The sequence below is a fragment of the Gopherus evgoodei genome, chromosome 14, assembly GCF_007399415.2.
Source record: "Gopherus evgoodei ecotype Sinaloan lineage chromosome 14, rGopEvg1_v1.p, whole genome shotgun sequence".
Lineage (NCBI taxonomy): Eukaryota > Metazoa > Chordata > Testudines > Testudinidae > Gopherus > Gopherus evgoodei.
This window is the reverse complement of record NC_044335.1, coordinates 24,589,076-24,608,081: the sequence shown is the minus strand read 5'-3', so window position 1 is coordinate 24,608,081 and position 19,006 is coordinate 24,589,076. Positions and strand designations below refer to the sequence as shown.

General features: G+C 44.6%; 1 protein-coding gene across 6 annotated transcripts in view; it reads right to left on the bottom strand.

Moving 5' to 3' along the window:
• Nucleotides 1-19,006, bottom strand: part of PTPRT (protein tyrosine phosphatase receptor type T) — a 739,839-nt gene that overhangs the window by 235,749 nt on the left and 485,084 nt on the right. For all 6 annotated transcript variants that reach the window (XM_030533365.1, XM_030533367.1, XM_030533369.1 and 3 more), the window contains exons 8-9: nucleotides 14,026-14,322; nucleotides 4,645-4,754 (exon numbers count right to left, since the gene is read on the bottom strand). In XM_030533365.1, coding sequence (XP_030389225.1) covers nucleotides 4,645-4,754; nucleotides 14,026-14,322 — 407 coding nt within the window. The remainder of the gene's footprint in view (nucleotides 1-4,644; nucleotides 4,755-14,025; nucleotides 14,323-19,006) is intronic.

Below are 19,006 nucleotides of genomic sequence, written 5' to 3'. Positions count from 1 at the left end.
CCATACAGCTGAATTTGAGATTAAGCAGATCTATCCAGCCTAGATGATGCACAGGTGGGAGGTACCTCTGCACAAAGGCACTAAACAATTAGAGAGCATAGAGGTCAATTGCTACCTAGTTCCCTCAGGCAGCAAGGTGAGGCATATATCTATATGTGCAAAGAACTGTGCTTTATTTAAATGGGGATTGTCGAAAGGATGTATCTCCACTTTCCCTCTAAACAGAGAGCCCTGGGTTTAGACTGATCTCTTGTGTTATGGAGTTCCAAGACTTGAAATCTACAGTTGAGAATATTCTGATCGCCTCACTAAACGAAGCACACCTGAATATCTACACCATGCTGGCTCCAACTGCATCATTCATGCTTAGAGCACTTGTCTTGGAGGGCTATGGAGGATGAGGCTATCTGAGGTAATACCTCCATGTCAGTTTGCAAATTCCCTCATACCCAGTAGGAAGCATCTCTGCTTAGAGAGATGTTTGTGTGTTCCATTTTAATTCTCTGGATGTTTTAGTGCTTAGCTTTCCCTTTTATTGAAGAGAACAGAGGAGGAGGAACAGCTGGAATTCACCTTGACCCCTCCTACTGAGTCATTATCAGGAAGGGAAATTTGTGTATGCCCACCTCCAATGAGATTCAAGAAATGATCTGACTTAAGAGGCAAACTCACTGTTATGATGCATCACCGCTCTCTACGCACTTGCTCAGTCAGAAAAGCAGCTCAGATTAATAAAGTCCTTTCAATGAGCTGTGCCCACAGGTTGTGTTTAGCAGCAAGTCTCTTTAAGAATTAAAAGGAGGGTTTTTAAAATCATTTACCAATTTAACCTATAGGAAAGTGAATATAAGAATCGTGTTCTCAGAAAATAATTAATTTGCAACTTATACCATCCGCGGCAGTTCCTAAGCAGTATAAACAAGGGCTGTTATACAATTTATCATCTGTGTGCATATAAGACCCTGTAGTGTACCTTTCAAAACGTGCATTTGGCGCTCATAACTATGGATGATAATACTGGCTAGGTCCAGCTACAGTCTAGACAGGTGAGGTGAAATCTTGCCCAGCCCCCACAGTTTTGCCAGTGTGTCTCAATTGTCATCTACAACCCTATCGCTTATTTTAGTCTAGGACTTTCCCTGAATGGAGATTGTTAGTCACAGAGAATTGTGAAGGAGTTTGGCAATATACACAACCCCCCCACCAGAGATTAAGCTGAAGCCACCAAACTCAATTTCTTTTTTGACCCAGGTCACTTCTAAAAATCATGTTTCCAGATGTGAAAGGGTTAGTGCATTAACCTCACTGTAACACCCAGCCATCTGAAATCTGTTTTTATTAGAGAGGCATCTGGTAGCATTGCTATAGTTACGGACCTGGCTGAAATGGCACACATTTATCAAGAGGAACATCTTTCATATGCAGTCTTTTTACTGTATCAACTCAATCTACATTTTTAATAGACATGAGGCAAGATGACATAATAGTTTATGAAATCACATTTAACCTCTGGACAGCAGACTACAGAACTTACTTGGCTGCAATGTATACGAGTTTGGTGGTCTCAAACTAGTCTTTGTTTGTTCACTCTAAAAACAAACCCTGTCTGACATCACTGGCACTGCCGCCTTAGGATGAGAGAGCAGGTGGTCTGCTGGTCAGAACTGACGGGAAGTGGGAATATTATGGGAAGGAAATCTGCATAGACTCTGTTGGGCTGTGTAACGGTTTACCATCTGCATGCTTGTCCCCAAAATAATTTTGTGCGCTCTTCCACTGCGAAAAAAGAAACCAAACTGTAAATGATTCCCGTCCCTCTATATCACCTCACTCTGAAGAGAGCCAGCAAGATTTTAGAGTAATAAGCAGGATAATTCTTTGTGATATACCCCAACATAACAGATTTATTTATATAAACTATGTGCTCATTCTTTAGCTCACTCAACATCCTGCAGCAGAAATGGAGAGCACCATTGTTCTTTGCAACCCTAACAATTGTGTTACATCCGTTTAGGCCTTCAAGACTATCTTCGCAAGGAAAGAGGTTTTACTCTCTTTTTTTAAGTGAAAGCTGGGATCCCACCTCACGTTTCTGGTTTCCCAAAAGCAGGTGGGATTGCAGCAGGGGATATCACAAGGCGTGAAAGTCAGCTCTGGATTGTACCTTAACAAGCCGAATGCTATTAACTCCTCCTTTTTACTAAAGTGCCTTACTAATACTATTTTGTAAATTGTTCCTGTTTCTTTCCTTACGGCAGGGTTTCTCAAACAGGGGTCGCTGCTTGTGTAGGGAAAGCCCCTGGCAGCCTGGGCCAGTCGGTTTGCCTGCCCCGTCTGCAGGTTTGGCCAATCACGGCTCCCACTGGCTGTGGATCGCTGCTCCGGGCCAATGGGAGCTGCTGGAAATGGGGCAGTAAGCCCCTCGGCCCGCGCCACTTCCAGCAGCTCCCATTGGCCCGGAGCAGCGATCCACAGCCAGTGGGAGCCGTGATTGGCCAAACCTGGTGACGGGACAGGTAAACAAACTGGCCCAGCCCGCCAGGAGCTTTTCCTACACAAGCGGCGACCCCTGTTTGAGAAACTCTGCCTTGCGGGCTCCAAAAGGTAACAATTACTACATTCATCCAGTGCAGTGTCTGCTCACGGGTTAGCACTTTAAGTCACAAGATTGTCAGTTCAGCGTCTGTTACACAGTTGCCTTCTTTCAGACAGGTTAGGTGCACAACCTCATACCACAGAAGATCAGATTCTGCTCTCTGAGGCAGTGAGAACTGTCCTAACAGGGCATTCCTGGATAGGAAGCGGTATAGCTACAGTGCAATATAGTCCCTAAGGGTTCAGTCTGCCTTTATAACATAGAGCAGTTTATAGGCGGCTCTCAATAATGCTAAAGGCTGCAACAGTCTCTGGCTGGTTCCAGGACTGGTAGAATGGAAAGATGGTTAATGAAGCTCAACAAGATTCAGGAATCTGTCCCTTAATTTGCATATGTGATTAATATGAATGAATGTATAAACTGAGCAATTGCATGTACAAATGGGCAATTCTGATCATTTGCACATTTACTCCATCTGCGTGCCTAACTTTTAAAATCCATACTCTAAGTGCATCTTTCACAGAACTTCTGGAAAATATATGTCACGCTCCAGGTAAACTGCATCTATATTTCCCCTTCATGTCACCAGAGGCACCCACTCTCAGGATCTCCCTCCGTGCCCCCCGCCTCATTATTATCTCTCTGGGTGGCAAATCATTCTCTCTCTCCCTTCTGACTGAGATATTTCCAGGTTGAGCAGTTCTCTGCCTTCAGCATGTTATTCCCAGCAAAACTCTAATAATAGCACAACTTTCCTCAGTTATAAATTAGCACATAGTTCTCTCTCAGGAAGAATATTTTATTCTTAAGGTAAACATACTACAGGAAAAAATATATTTAAAACAGTAAAAGGAACCTACAAGTATGCCAATAATCTTATCAGAGAGTGATCCCCACCTCCTACCCAATTTCCACAAGGTCAGCATCAGTCCTCCCAATCCTTCCTTAAGGATTGGGGTCCTCCATGGACCTGCTGATAATTTGCTGGATTAGAACAAAAGGCCCTGAGCATGTTGAAAACCAGGCTATTTATCAAAAAATCCTCTCTTTGTCTGTTGATCCCTGGAGAATCCAGATTGAACTAGTATATGCAAAACCCTCCAGAGGTGGCTTCAAAGGGCTGATAACTGGAGGAAGTACATTAGCATACCTGCTCCTCCTAGAGTAGTTGCATACAATCTCACCATAATAAACAATTGAATTTTTAATAAAATGTACTCCAAAGGCATGAAACTCATTTCAATAAGTTCTAAACCAATTCAGTAAGATTTCAGTAAGGTTTGTCCAAGATATTGCAGAATATTGTTATTCCTGTCATAGGATGTCCCATCACTTTACAGATGAGACACCAGATTTCAGATTAATAGCATACATCCTTTGATAGGTTCCCACCCATTAGGCTAGGCACAGCACAAACAAAAGACGTATATCCTCTCTCCCAACAGATTTACCCCCTGAAGACAAAGGATAGGTATGCCACACAAGTGAAGCTATCAGAATGAAGATTGTATTATGAAGACATAGCTAAAGCTTTGTATAACACATTTTTATTAGACATATGGATTAAACCAAATTCCATGAGGGGGCTGTCAGGGTAAGACTACTTTATAAGGAAGGTGCTTATTGGCTTCATCTTGTGAAAACCAGAAGGAAACTATATGGCAGAGAAAGGGAGAGGCTGCAGTATTCCAGATGGGAGATTATGAAAGCCTGAAAGCATTATCGCTCTAGGGGCAGAAAGGAAGGAAAGGAGATCTTGGAAATGCTGTGGAGGATAAATGGCAGAATCTGCGATGATCTGGATGTGGGGCAATGGAGATAGTCAAGGGTCACATTTGGATGTGATTTAAAGTGGAGCTATTTACTAGATCGCACATTTCAGTGGCAGCAGCAAGGTACCATGAAGATTCTCACCTATTTTATTTAGGTCTCCTATAAACACCTACTGAAATCTCTGAAACATCATGGCTATGCTGACCAATACACTTGCGCACACATGGAATAGGTCCTCTGGCAGATACTCTTTCACAGCAATCTGTTCTCCTTACCTCATAGAGTGTAATGATACCATTGGTCTCATTTGGAGGCTTCCACTGAACATAGATCTTTTCTTCAAAGGGTCCTCCTTGGATAGATTCTAGGGGAACAGGTCCAGGAACTATAAAGGAAAAGAGTGGAAAGTCAGTAACTCTCCACAACAGTTTCATGTGACTCCTCAGAGAGACTGAAGTCTTCCAGCAATGGCTGGTGCTCTAGAGCAGAGAAAACATACACTCTGGGTCAAACAGGAACATTTAAAAAGGTTTTAGTACCCATTACTATTGGTCTATTCTTGACCTTGGGGTCCAAATATGACGTACTGAATTCACGTACTGAATATTAACATTGAACACATACTCATGTAAAGTCGCTGCTATCTTCCAATGTTTCAGTGATCCACCATACCTAGCTCCACTGGCATGACAGAGACAACTTATTGAGAGTATTTATCATAGAATCAGAAGTTACAGAAGATACAAAAAGCAACTTAACACATTACCAGCTAGTGCTTTGTTTGTATATCTGCACACACCCCAGGTTTTCCCATCCCCAATATGATCATGCAAGAAATTGCCTACTTCTATTGTCAAGAAATTATGCATTTATTACTGTACCATTTATCACATATCCAGGTATTTATAGATATTTCATTTTGTTATTAAATGTTTTTTTATTTTCCAACTTACCTCATTCCTTTTACATATTAAGACAATACAAATACATTTCTTAAATAAAAATAAATTGAACAAGTGTGCATGATTTAACATAGCCTCAAATATAGCAACTTGTGTCACACTATAATAATACATATAACCTCAGAGTTACAAATACCTCAAAGGTTGTTCGTAACTCTGAAATATTCATAACTCTCAACAAAACGTTATGGTTGTTCTTTCAAAAGTTTACCACTGAACATTGATTTAATACAGCTTTGAAACTTTACTATGTGGAATAAAAATGCTGCTTTCCCTTTATTTTTGTACTAGTTTATGTTTAACACAGTACTGTACTGTGGTTTTTGTTTGTTTTGTTTTGTTTTGTTTGTCTCTGCTGCTTCCTGACTGTGTAGTACAGGCGTGCGCAAACTTTTCGGACCAAGGGCCACATCTGGGTGGGGAAATTGTATGGAGGGCCAGGGCAGGGGGTTGGGGTGCAGTAGGAAGTGCGGGGTGTGGGAGGGGGTGCGGTGTGCAGGAAGGGTCTCAGGGCAAGGGATTGGGGTAGAGGAGGGGTACAAGGTGTATGAGGGGGCTCAGGAGAGGGTTGAGGTGCAGAGTGGAGGGGTACAGGAGGGGTGTGAGGTGTATGAGGGGGCTCAGAAGGGGGTTAGGGTGCCGGAGGGGCATGGAGTGCACGAGGGGGCTCAAGAGAGGTGTGCAGTAGGGGTGCAGACTGCGGAAGGGGACTCAGGGCAGGGGGCTGGGATACACAGGGGTGCGGGGTGTGGCAGGGGGCTCAGGGTAGGGGCTTGGGGTGTGGGCTGTACGAGGGGGCTCAAGGCAGAGAGTTGGAGTGCAAGGTGCAGGCAGGGGGCTTAGGGCAGGGAGTTGGGGGGCAGGGGGCAGGAGGAGTTTGGGCTTCAGCCTGGTGCCACTTACCTAAAGAGGCTCCGGGGTGGCAGCAGCGCACACTGGGGCCAGGGCAGGCTCCCTGCATGTCTGCCTTGTCCCTGACCCCGTGCCACTCTAGGAAGCACTGCAGCCCCTGAGGGAGTGGCGGAGGGCTCCACATGTGCTGCCCTTGCCGTGCCTCCAGGTACCACCCCCGAAGCTCCCATTGGCTGTGGTTCCCTGTTCCAATCCAATGGGAGCTGCGGGGGTTGGTGCCTGGAGGCAAGGGCAATGCACGGAGCCCTCTGCTCCCCCTACTCAGGGGCCGCAGGGATGTGGTGTCGGCCGTTTCTGAGAGCGGCGCGGGGCCCACGATGCCACAGGGAGCAATCCCACAGTCCGGATCCAAAGCCCTGAGGGGCCGGATCTGGCCCGAGTGCCATAGTTTGCCCACCCCTGGTGTAGTACTTCTGTTTCCAAATGAGGTTTGTGATTGACTGGTCAGTTTGTAACTGGTGTTTCTAACTCTGAGGTTCCACTGTAGTAATATTTAGCTCTTACAAAGTATTTTCAACAAACCCTCTCTACAGAAGTGATTAAACAATATTATCCCCACTTCACAGAAGCGATAACTGAGGCACAAACATGCTTAGATCTCAATACTGCTCACATGGATCCATTGCAGAATTGGAAGCTGAATGACTTTAATTCACATAGAAAATCAGTGATGAAGCTGAGAACAAAACCCAGTTTGGTACTCTATTTACTGGACTAGTTGACCCATAATTCAGGAGGCACAACAATAAGCACTGCTACTGTTGTTGCTGGGTCAACACATACTGATCTAACCTTTCAAGCTTTATTTACTTCAACAGCACATTGTCTTAAACCTTCGATGACAGCACCAGTAAACATTTGTTTCTGTAAGATTTGCTTAAATACTCTGTAGGAGTCATTTGTCTCAAAAGTGTAATGGCTTTGTGTTTAAAGCATCAGATTATATATATATATATACACACCAGGATTCATGCTTTATTTGTTTTGGTATGACACTGAGTTTAAAATAGCATAAAAGTTCTGTTTTGTGTACCAGCAAAACCAACATAAAATAACTAGGGATTGAGCCATGAAGACCTCCTTTAAGATGTAAATAAATGAGCTAAGCCAAATATTCTTCTCTTCTTCCCAGCCTTTTGGATAATTTTATTCCCTATCTTATCTCCTGTTTCCTGTCTGAGGTAATCTTCCATCATCATCACAAACAATTCTTTAATGGCAGGGCCGGCTCTAGCTTTTTTGCCGCCTCAGGCAAAAAAAAAAAACAAAAACAAAAACAAAAACTGCAGCCGCAGGGAATTCGTGGAGGGCGGTCATGCGGCTCGCAGGGGGATGAAAGGCAGCACCCACCCACTCCCTCCAACCGTGGGCAGCCAGGCACTGCAGCCCACTCACAGCCGGGTGAGAGGGGCTCCCCCCTCCGGCCTTGGGGTGCCTCTCCCAGCCGGGCAGGCTATGAGGGGGCCGACATAGGCAGGGCTGGCTGGGGTCTGCCACCTCCGTGCGGGGCAAGCATTGCAGCAGGGCTCAGCAAAGCGCAAACGGCGCCATGATCAGTTGGGCCCGCCCCTCTGCTGCCCACCGCTGAATCTTTCCTCCCTCCCTCCGGTGCCCGCCGGGCTGCTGCAGAACCATCCCTGCCACCGCTGCCCGCTGGGCCACTGCAGAACCCTCCCTCCATGGCCCGCTGGGCCGCCGCAGAACCCTCCCTCCTTCTGGTGTCCAGAGGCTGCAGGAGGTGGTGGCTCAGTCACTCCTTTAAAGGCAGCTCGGCTAGGCTGGGCTCAGAGCAGCACGGGAGGCGGAGGCCGGTGCAGGTGGCGGGGACTGGCACGTCCCAGGGAGCCCGGCGGCAAGATGAGCAGCGGGGATCGCTAGTTCCTGCCCCCCATTCCTTCACCACCAGGGTCAGTGTCCTTGCAGGGCTGGGCTGGCTGCCCCAGGATTGGCAGGAATGCTGGCCCTTACAATGTGCTGCTCCAGGCACGTGCTTTCTCATCTGGTGCTTGGAGCTGGCACTGTTTAATGGGTTCCTTTTCTTCCCCTTTTGCTCTGTGTTCACTTTCTGGTTGAGTTCTAGGAATAAAGTTATTCACTTCATAATTTAATCTTAAAATGTATTTACAGGCAGAATGCTAACTACTACAATCTTCCTTGTCTTTTTGACATTGACATATAATTAAACCAGGCACTTTCCAATCACTGAGTGAAGCTATGATGGAAGGATATGCCCAGTATGAAGGACTGATATTGCACAGCTGTATCTTTCTCTTCTTTAAGTGATGGACATCTTTGTTTATGTACCAGCAACAGGAAGTGTTCTCATTTTGTTTTGTTTTTCACTACAGTCAGTATTTGAGGATCAGCTCTGGCTTCAGAAAAATTAAACTGTCTTCAGTTTGGTGCACAAGTGATGCAGCTACCGATGACAGCCAGGCAATGAAGAACACATTCAAGAGCCACTCCTTTCTGCTGTGGTGAGGATTCCCCAGAAGGAAGATTAAGATTTGCCGGATTCAAGAGTGAGAGAGAGATTCCCATTTGGCTCACATTGCAAGGTTGCAGCCTATTGACTAGTAGGGTGATGATTTAAGTACAAGATGTCATAAGGAGGGTAAATAATGGAAGGCCAATTGTCAGCCATAGCCACTTCAGTCATATATCCAAATCCCACACCTGGACACTCAACTAGGTATGCAGGCACATTAGTTTCTACATTACACACCTAAGTAGCAATAACCATATCCAAATGTGAGATATAACTTCCTATTAAGCTGCTCAGATTGAGAAGCTGTACAGCTTGTCCAATGAACTGGTGGGAGACGGACAACTGTAGTATCTGGTCACCAGGTTTCTCACACCACACTCTCAGCAGTATCCCATGAAAGGCTAGGACATCTCCAGTTTGGTTTGATCACAGTTTGGCTCGTTTAAATGGCCATACTAGTGAGAGGTCAAAGTCACAAGTGATGGGAAAAAAGGGAGCCCAGTGGCTTGAGTGAAGGCTGACAGAAGAGTGAGATGGAGCAGGCACCTGTAGTGTCCTGGGGCTGGTCTCCCATGCTCTTCACCTCTTGCAGAGCTGCCTCATAAAGCAGCAGGTTATGGTGGCGAGGATGGAGATGCCTGTGAAGAGGGCGCTGGCGATGCCCACGATGAGGGAGATGAACAGGGTGCCCATGGTCCAGGCACAGGGATACAGGGCGACAGAGTTGGACTTCACGGCCCTGGCATTGTACCAGCTGTGGTCGGAGTACCGGACCCAGGAGGTGACGGCGCAGTGATACTTCCCCCTGTCAGATGGCAGCACCCCATGGAGCCGCAGCCAGTGACACTGCGGCCCCACCTTGTCCAGACTCATGTCCCCGCCTGAGGTCCACCAGCCCAGCTCAGCCACGCCCTCGCGGCTCACAGACGCCACCATCCGGCCCTGGGGCTCCTCCTCCCCCACCGACACCTCGTCTTCTCCCAATACCTTTTCAAAGATCCACTGACCATCCACTGATCTCCCAGACCTACTGACCGTCACCACAGCTCATAACTTCTGTCCAGGAGCAACAGAGATGGAATGCACAATATCTTAGGATGCTACATGAAGTGGCTAGCACAGACACTGCAGAAAACAATGGCAGAGGCACCAGACCCTCATTTTTAGGGGCTCACTATATTATCTCCCTAAGGTTACCAGTCTGAAGTACAGGATGTTTGTATTTTCCTTTAGTGTAGGTCTTGTGCATTTACCACTGTGCCATCAAATATGGTGAGTTAACAAGTCTGTGCAGGGAAATGTACCCTATATAGAATCCTACAAGGAAAAAGAGGAGAGGAATAAGTTAAATAGCACCAATGTTCTAACATTCTGGTTACAACATCAAGGAATAATAAAATCCAGTGGAGAATTTAATGTAGCGTCCTCTTTTACCCACACAACAGTAAAACTCTAATCTACACAGATAGCTAAATTGCACCCTGACATAGAGCTACTCCAGGGCTGTTCATCTTTATCGATAGGAAAGGCTGATTTCCCCAGCAGAGTAACAATCTAAGATTTATCTTTCATTATGATTACAAAGCCACTAAAAATCCACCTACTCAAGGAAAACTATAATGCTGTGAAAGATAACTAATCAAATGCTCTCCCAGTCCTGTCTGACAAAAACTCTGATCATTTAGCTGAATTAACAGAAAGGTCCGCCATCTTGTGGACTTCCCTGTGTGATATGCTGTAATGCTTATACTATAATGATGCTTCCATTGGATAGAGTGGATGCTTGCAGCTCATAAGGACTCAGTTTGAGTCTCAGCTAACATGGCTTTGTGACAGAGGGCAATTTCCTGCAATAACCTGGACAAACCTTACTGAATTAAGTTAAACCTTATTGAATTGTTTAATACCTTTGGGATCCACTGTAGTAAAAATACAATTGTTCATGAGGCACTGTAGAATTGCGTATAATTTTTCAAGGAGACTGATTAATGGAAAGCTTGTGGAAATGCTAGGAACTTTAAAGAACTGTTTGGGACAATGTGTGAAGTGGATTTCCTAGGAAGTCCTTGTGAGGCCTTTTGAAGTGATGCCTGGAAAACCCATTGCCTACTGATCACCTGCTCCTGGAAACTTCAGATCAAAGAACACCTTCCACTAATAATAATAATAATAATAATTGGAGATATACCAATCTCTGAGAACTGGAAGAGACCTTGAAAGGTCATTGAGTCCAGCCCCCTGCCTTCACTAGCAGGACCAAGTACTGATTTTTGCCCCAGATCCCTAAGTGGCCCCCTAAAGGATTGAACTCACAACCTTGGGTTTAGCAGGCCAATGCTCAAACCACTGAGCTATCTCTCCCCCAAAGAAGGGACTAAACTTTTCATGAGTTCTGAACTCGGGCTCTTATGAGCTTGTGACCACAACAGAGACCCCTCTGTAGGGTCTGAAAAGACTAATTACCACAGTAGATTTGGGGGTGATCTCTGATAAGCTTATTAGCATGCGGGTAGGTTCTTTTATTGTTTTCTCTGTGACGCTTTTAACCTAAGAGTAAATGTGGTTGCACAGAAAAAGCTGTGTAGTAGGTCACCTGTGAGAATTTACACTGTTAGTCTATGAAGAGAAAGTAAGCAGGTCTACTTAGGCAGTCTATCTTTTGCTGGGAATAACACAGTGAAGGCAGGGAACTGTTCAGCCTGGTCACAAAGGAGAGAGACATGTCTCTCCACACAAGAGAGGCGACAACTCAGAGATCCAGAAGCCTGAAGGTGGGTGCCCTTGTTTGACCACTGAGAGGAAGTACAGGTGCTGAGACCCTGAACTGTGACAGGCTTAATAATTTAGTGATCATTTTCCTAGCCTATCGCTTGGACATGTCATCTTTCTTTTTGAATCCTTTTACTGGCACCATCTCTTATGATGGATTCTCTGTAATTTAAAGCCTTTAAATCATGATTTGAGGACTTCAGTAATTCAGTGACAGTGGGTGGGTGAAGTTCTATGGCCTGTGATGTGCAGAAGATCAGAATAGATGATCATGATGGTCCTTTCTGGCCTTAAATTCTATGAGTCTCTCTCTTCTATTGTATCAAATATAAGCTGCTTGTTTTCACTTTCAAGGCCCTTCATAACCTATCCTCATTCATTCAGTATTGAAAAGTTGACTCCTGCCTAGGGTTGCCAACTTCCTACTCGCACAAAACCAAACACCCTTGCCCCACCCCTATTCCGAGGCCCCGTCCCCACTCATTCCACCCCGCCCCCCTGCCGCTCGCTCATTTTCACCAGGCTGGCTCGGGGGTTGGGAAGAGGTATGGGCTCTGGAGTGAGGCTGGAAATGAGGAATTCAGGGTGCGAGAGGGGGCTGCGGGCTGAAGCAGTGAGTTGGGATGTGGGTGAGGGTTCCGGCTGAGGGTGTGGGCTCTGGGGTAGGGCCGGGGATGATGGGTTTGAGGTACAGGAGGGGGCTCTGGGCTGAGGGGTGGAGCCAAGAGGTTCAAAGTATGGGAGGCGGTTCCAGGCTGAGGCCAGAAATGAGGGGTTCAGGAAGGGGCTCTGGGCTAGAGCAGGGGCTTGGGGTGTGTGTGGGGGGTGAGTGCTTTAGCTGGGGGTTGAGCTGTGGCATGAGGCCAAGGATGAGGGGTTTGGGTGTAGAAGGGTGCTCCAGACTGGGATCGAGGGGTTCGGATGGTGGGAGGGGGATCAGGGCTGTGGCAGGGGGTTGGGGCATAGGAGGAGGTGAGAGGTGCAGGCTCTGGGTGGTGCTTACCTCAAGCAGCTTGTGGAAGCAGTATCATGTCCCCAAGATGGTTCTACATGGAGGCGCAGCCGGGTGGCTGCAATTCCTGGCCAATGGTAGTGCCGGAGCTGGCACTTGGGGTGGAGGCAGCACGCAGTGCCCCCTGGGTGCCCCTATGGCTAAGAGCAGAAGGGGGGACATGCTGCTGCTTCCGGGAGCCGCTCAGAGCCACAACTGACAGGGAGCCTGCCTTAGTCTTGCTACACCACTGACCCAGACAAGTTCTCCTTTGTCTGAAGCCTACAAAAAAACTAGACAATGATTGGTTTCTGGTGTGCTGAGACCACTGCTTCCCATTCTGACCAATAGTGCCATCGTTTTCTTGTCTTTTATGTTCTGTGTTTGTACAAAGCCTCACACATTGGAGTCCGGGGATGCCCTGAGTGACTGAATAGCAAGTGTGAAAAATCAGGATGTGGGGGGAAATAGGTGCCTATATAAGGAAGAGTCCTGAATATTGGGACTGCCCCTATAAAATGGAGACATCTGGTCATTCTACTTAAGTGACATAATACAAATCTTAATAAATAATAGTACATCCTCAAAGCACTTCTTATGGAACAAGAGTGGCAGAATCTGGCCTCATTAATTTAGCATAATAGGTGTACATGATATGCTAGGATACCATGTGACTTGAATTATGGAAAAAGCTGCATTCTGGAAATTAAATTATGTACAAAAAGCTATATTAAAATGCTATTTTGGTTGGAAAGTTTAGCACTCAAAAGTTTGCATGTGTCAGAATTATAGTTGCCTATGGAACCTTCATTCTGGTCCCCTACGCCGCCAACCTCTGCACTGAATGAGGGCAGACCCCTGTGGAAAAGACAGCGTGTGATCCTCTAATTAAAGGCTGCATTATAAGGCATATGCACAAAGTGGCAGAATTAAGGTTGGACACGCAACCATAAATCTCAAATTTCCTAACTTGAGTGCCTGACTCTACAACCTAAATAAAGTTCATCATCACATTCGGTATGTAATTTCCTATGGTGTTGTTTTTCGTTTGTTTGTTTTTTGTTTTTTTGGTTAAGGGAAGACAGTAAAATTCTGTTATGTAAACTCGTAACAAGCGCAGGTATCAGCAGGGTTTGAACGCTGAGTCTTTGGCACTGCATCACACATTTCTACTATTTGAGCTATTAGATTAACCCCTACAATAAATAAAATCAGAAGTTTGTCTCAGGGGGATGGGTGTGTAGAGGGGGGGCACTGGGAATTTAGCACACAACACTTCCCAGAACTGGGCCCTTTGCTGTTGACTGGCAGACATGAATATTACTTGCAGCTTCACAGTGCTTTACAGACATTATCTACACCACGAAAAGTAGGTAAATATATATTATCCCTGTTTTACTTGCATCCCAAGGAAATCTGATATGGAGTTGATGAGACGAGACATCACCTCCAAGCCCACAATACCATTTTTACAAAGTCATTTTTCCCCAAACAGTTACTCAGAACTTTGAACCATGAAAAAAAAAAATCTTACCATCCTCTTCAGTCTGTACCACCAGCTCCTCGCTTTCCATTTTGCCCTCTGGATTAGAAAGTGCTAGCCTCAACCGGATGGTCATGAAGGGCCGAAGGCCTCGTAAGGTATAATGTGAGGATGTCTTGATGAGTTCCTCTGCCTCGTACTTCTGCTGGTTAAACACATACTGGTACTGGACTGTTAGGTTGTAGCTGTGACAACGGGTCACTGCGTAACCAAAGGGCTCCCATTGCAAGGTCAGCTGCCGGGAGCGGATGTCAACAACTTCCACACTCTGTGGTCCATGGACTGGATCTGTGCAACAAGTGAAAGAAATGAAAAGGCTTTAAAGGAGGCAGGCACCCATGGATCTCTCAGTGTGCATTATCTATAGTACTTATGGCCCAACTTGCTATAGTAGCTGAGTGCCTGGCTATCTTTAATGAATTTGTCCTCACAACACCCCCATGAGGTAGTAAAAAGTGCTAATATCGCTGTTCTGCAGACAGGGAACTGAGGCACAGAGAGACTAAATGTCCTGCCCAAGAGATCTGAGGTTGGGCTGTAACAAAACCCAGTTCTCTCACTTCCTAAGCTAATGCCCTAACCACTGCACATCCTCCCCGCACAGAGAATCAGAACATGAGGGTACAGTGTGGAGGTTTATGAGAATGAGTTTGGGAACACCACCGCACCTTACCAGTACTATTGTTCTCTCTTTCTGGGAGTCACTCAAACACTTGGTCTAGTCTACTCCTGTGCCCTATCGCCAAAGCCTTGAGTGAGTTATTAGAGTAACATCTCACTAGACCATCATACATTCTTCATGCACCACATGTTTATAGAACAGCTATTTTAGAAATACATATTGACTGGGTGAGGCTATTTTTTGTGTCCCTCCATCTGTAAAACCAGTCTACTTTAAGATCTTAAATACCACACTACTGGGAAATTTCTCAGAGAAAGAGGAAAAATATTGAAAGTGATGTTTTAGAATTTCATACTTTTTTTTTTCAAATACACATTAATATCATGATTTTAATGTCCAATATAACAGGACCTTCCAAAGCCAGTACTAGCACCTAATACTATGGATATATGCTGTAAAAAAATTATAATAGATACTATATAATAAATGAACTGCTGCGTATCCCCACTGGACAGTTAGGAATCTCCCTTTCCCACATTTCTAGCCCTAATGAGTCACATGTTATCACACTTTAAACATGTCATGGGTATAGAACTGTATATTTCTGTACCTTAGGCCAGTGCAAGTTTGGAGTGAATATAGGAAACATTCCTCTGGCAATTTTTTTTCTCTTTTTAAATGGTGGCTATTTGAAAGGGCCCATGGATCTGGAACATTCATAGAGGCCGCAGCAGACGTTAATTTTTGGTTGAAGGGAGAAGTGGTCATATAAGTACAATTTATGAGATGAATACCACAGCGACAGAGGTAATATAAAGTCCTAATGAAGTTCATTTATTATTTTTTCTACACACTTAGCTTGAGGTAAAGATGCATGTGTAAGAATAATTTTCACTTGGTGTTGCCTATTTATGTTTACAACATAGCTTTGACCACTTTAAAAAGTGAGTGTGAGAGTATATAGTTGTATTTTACACAAAGATTGAGGGATGAATGAGTGAATGATTGAGATGCATTAGGTGGGAAGTATACTATATATACAAACACACACACACACACTTTTGAGTGGGTATTTTTCAAAATTGTATGGTATTTTAAAGTTTTAATCAATCATCCCTCAATCAATGCTACAAGAGTGCACATGTATGAATGCAGGAGAGAAAATTAGTGAAATGCATATAATTTTCATCTGTAACTTCTTAATATTAGAGCATAATTTAAAATATTTTACCCACAAATTCTGTCCTCTCTCAATTTCAAAGCACAGAAAGACTACTACTTTTAAAAAAAACAAAAACAGTCATAAGAAACACAAAATAGTTTTAGAAAGAGAGAGAGAGAGAAATAAAGGGGGGAAAATGCCCTCTAGAATTTGTTATGACTTGAAGAACAATAAACAAAGCATCTCCTCTTCTGCTAATGTAAGAGCAGTGAATATACTAATGGTCGGTGAGACATCTCACGGCAAAATCTGTAACAATTAACAATGGGTCAATAACTACTTCAGGAATGAACATTTCATATATATTAAAACACGTGTGCACTTTAAAAACAGGACACTAAAACTAGGTGATTTACAGCAGGCAACTATGGTTTAGAATTTCAAATCTCTCGGACAGTAATTGTGATTGTATTCCATTTTTTATAATCATTCTTGGCACTTCCATAGCATATTCGATGACTGGTTGCTGGACTCCTTACAAACAATGAAGCCTCAATCCCCACATTGTGAGGGAGGCTTTATCCTCATTTTAAAGAGGAATAAACAGAGGCACAGAGAGGTTTAAGTGGCTTATCCAGAAACACACACAGTCCACCGCAGAATTTTAGAACTGACACCTAGTTCCTGCTCCAGCCATTAGATAATACCTTCCCTAGAAAACACATTTAACACTTTACATTTAACAACAACAGCTATTTCTGCGGTGAAAGCTGGTAACTAGTCACCAGGATACAGCAACACAACTGAGAGTGTGATTTGAGGAGGAGAATGAAAAAAATCTTATACCCAGCTGAAACTATCATGGGAGATACAGGCAGGCAAAACAATTACCTAGACCCAAATGTAGTGAGGCCACTGGGATCTAAAAGCAATTATGAAGAAGGGAATACAGAATTTTAAAATGACAAATGGCCAGGCCCTCAACAGAATTTCTCACTCAAAGATGACGCTTGTCCCAGCACAGCACTACCTAACACACTGATGGGGTTTAGGTTCAGTGTGGTCTCATCCTGAACTGTCTTTGGACTAGTCCCCTCCCTCTTACTACCAGTCTGTGATCTCTATTCATTTAGTTACTATTTACCAAGGCATTTTTAAGTTAATAAGTGCTGCTGGCCTCTCCAAGAGGATAGACTGGGAAAGGGGGAGGTAGACAATTCCACACTGTAGCCAAGCAGTCTCGTGTTCCTGGAAACCTGTCCAGAATGTGAAGAGGATGTTGAAACATGGGAGGTGGAAGTCTTGCCAATCAGCCAAGAGCTTTAGTAAACTGGATATGAAACTGCAGGAGTTTGAAGCCATTAGTAACAAGCTGAGAACTCCACACATTTCCCCTGAGATGGAGCCCTAAAAAGCTGAGATCACTCCAAATGATTTTGGTAAATGAAGCATCTTTACTTCTGAAGAGCCATGTGATACAACCATACCTCCTTTCAAAGGGGTGCGGGGAGAGGGGAAGAGGTAGAAAAAGTGAGCACGCATAGGAAGAGACTATTTTTACTCTCGGCAGGGGCAGGAAGGATTTGGGCACACTAACTGAGCACTGTGTGGAGGAATCTCACCTGAGCGTTCATGCTTTGTGCCGACTAGTAGCCAATCGCCGATTTTCATAAGAAAAGCGAATGAATACATTTGCTGCTCCTGCCACCAAAGTTAGTTTTAGTGAAGGCTTCTACAGAAGGGCACTGGAACAATTTGTATAGTGAGAGTGCTGAGAGTCATTGAACCAAACTGTAAACCCTGTATATAATGGAAACCACTTCAAATCGGAGGGTGTAGCAGCACCCCCAGCATCCCTAGTTCCAGCACTTATGCTTCTACATTTAGAGATACTTATTTCTAGGTTCCAGCTCTTCACGTCTGAGCCTCCTTATTACTAGACCCTGTGCAGGCCTTTGCCACAGAGGCATAGCAAGCGCCCTCCGTACTCTCCGACCGGAGGGGGCCCCGCAAGGAAGGGGGCCCCTAAAAGTGGCAAAAAAAATGTAAGGTATAACTAGGTAAGTGACATTTATTGACGCTGTTGCACAATCCATGTCGGTTTTACTGACAAAACCATGAAGTCATTATGATACATCACAATGCTATTGGCTACATCAGTTGTCTGTCGGTCAGTTTCGAATTATAGTTGGACCCATTCAAAGAATGTGTATTTGTGTTCATAATGGCGGTCAGCGGATAGTAATTTAGTTGTTTAGTTTTTTATCGTTTCCAATGCAGAAGCGTGCTTTGTGATGTCTAAGAGAATGTATAAGAGCAGAGCTAGTAAACGAAAGGCAGCAAAAGATGCCAAGAAGGAACTTGAGAAAATTCCAAAGTTGTCAACGTATTTTGCGCTGCAATCCAATGTACAGGTACAGGTACATGAAATGGACAGAGCTAGCAGCGACTAATCATATCCGGAAGTATCCAGAAGTGCTTCAAGTGAGGTCGAAGGTGAAGCCAGTTGTTCTGCCAAACAAACTGTGACAGATATGCCAGCTGCTGCCGGGAAAGAAGTATCTGAATCTGAACCACTGACTGATGATCCAGGAGATTGGCCATCTATAATATCGGACGGGCAAGTGTGTGACATTGTTGCACGTGGCCCACCGCAGCAGAATGAAAGTTACAAATTTCCATTTAATGACGAAAGATGGAGATTCACAAGTACTCATTTCTATCGAACCATGGCAAATGACAAGAAAATAAGACGTCCATGGTTAATGTACTCAGTTCAGAAAGATGCCATTTTTTGTTTTTGTTGTAAATTATTTGGCACTGGCGACGTACTGCTACGTCATGGAACATCTGCTTGGAAAGCACTGTCAAAAAGACTTCAGCAGCATGAAACAGGCAAAGGTCATCAAGACTGTATGGTGAAATGGTTTGACCTTCAGTCAGGCATAGTAAACCGTACATCTATTGACCAACTCGAATTGCAGGCTTTTCTGAAAGAAAGAGATTTCTGGAGAAACGTTGTCAAACGCATGGTTGATGTTGTTATTTTCTTGTCCGAAAGAAACTTGGCATTTCGAGGAAGTAATGAAAAGCTCGGCGATCCTTTGAATGGCAACTTTTTGGGACTGTTTGAATTGCTTGCAAAGTATGATACTGTCCTCAGCGAACTTTTACAGAGGATTAAGAAG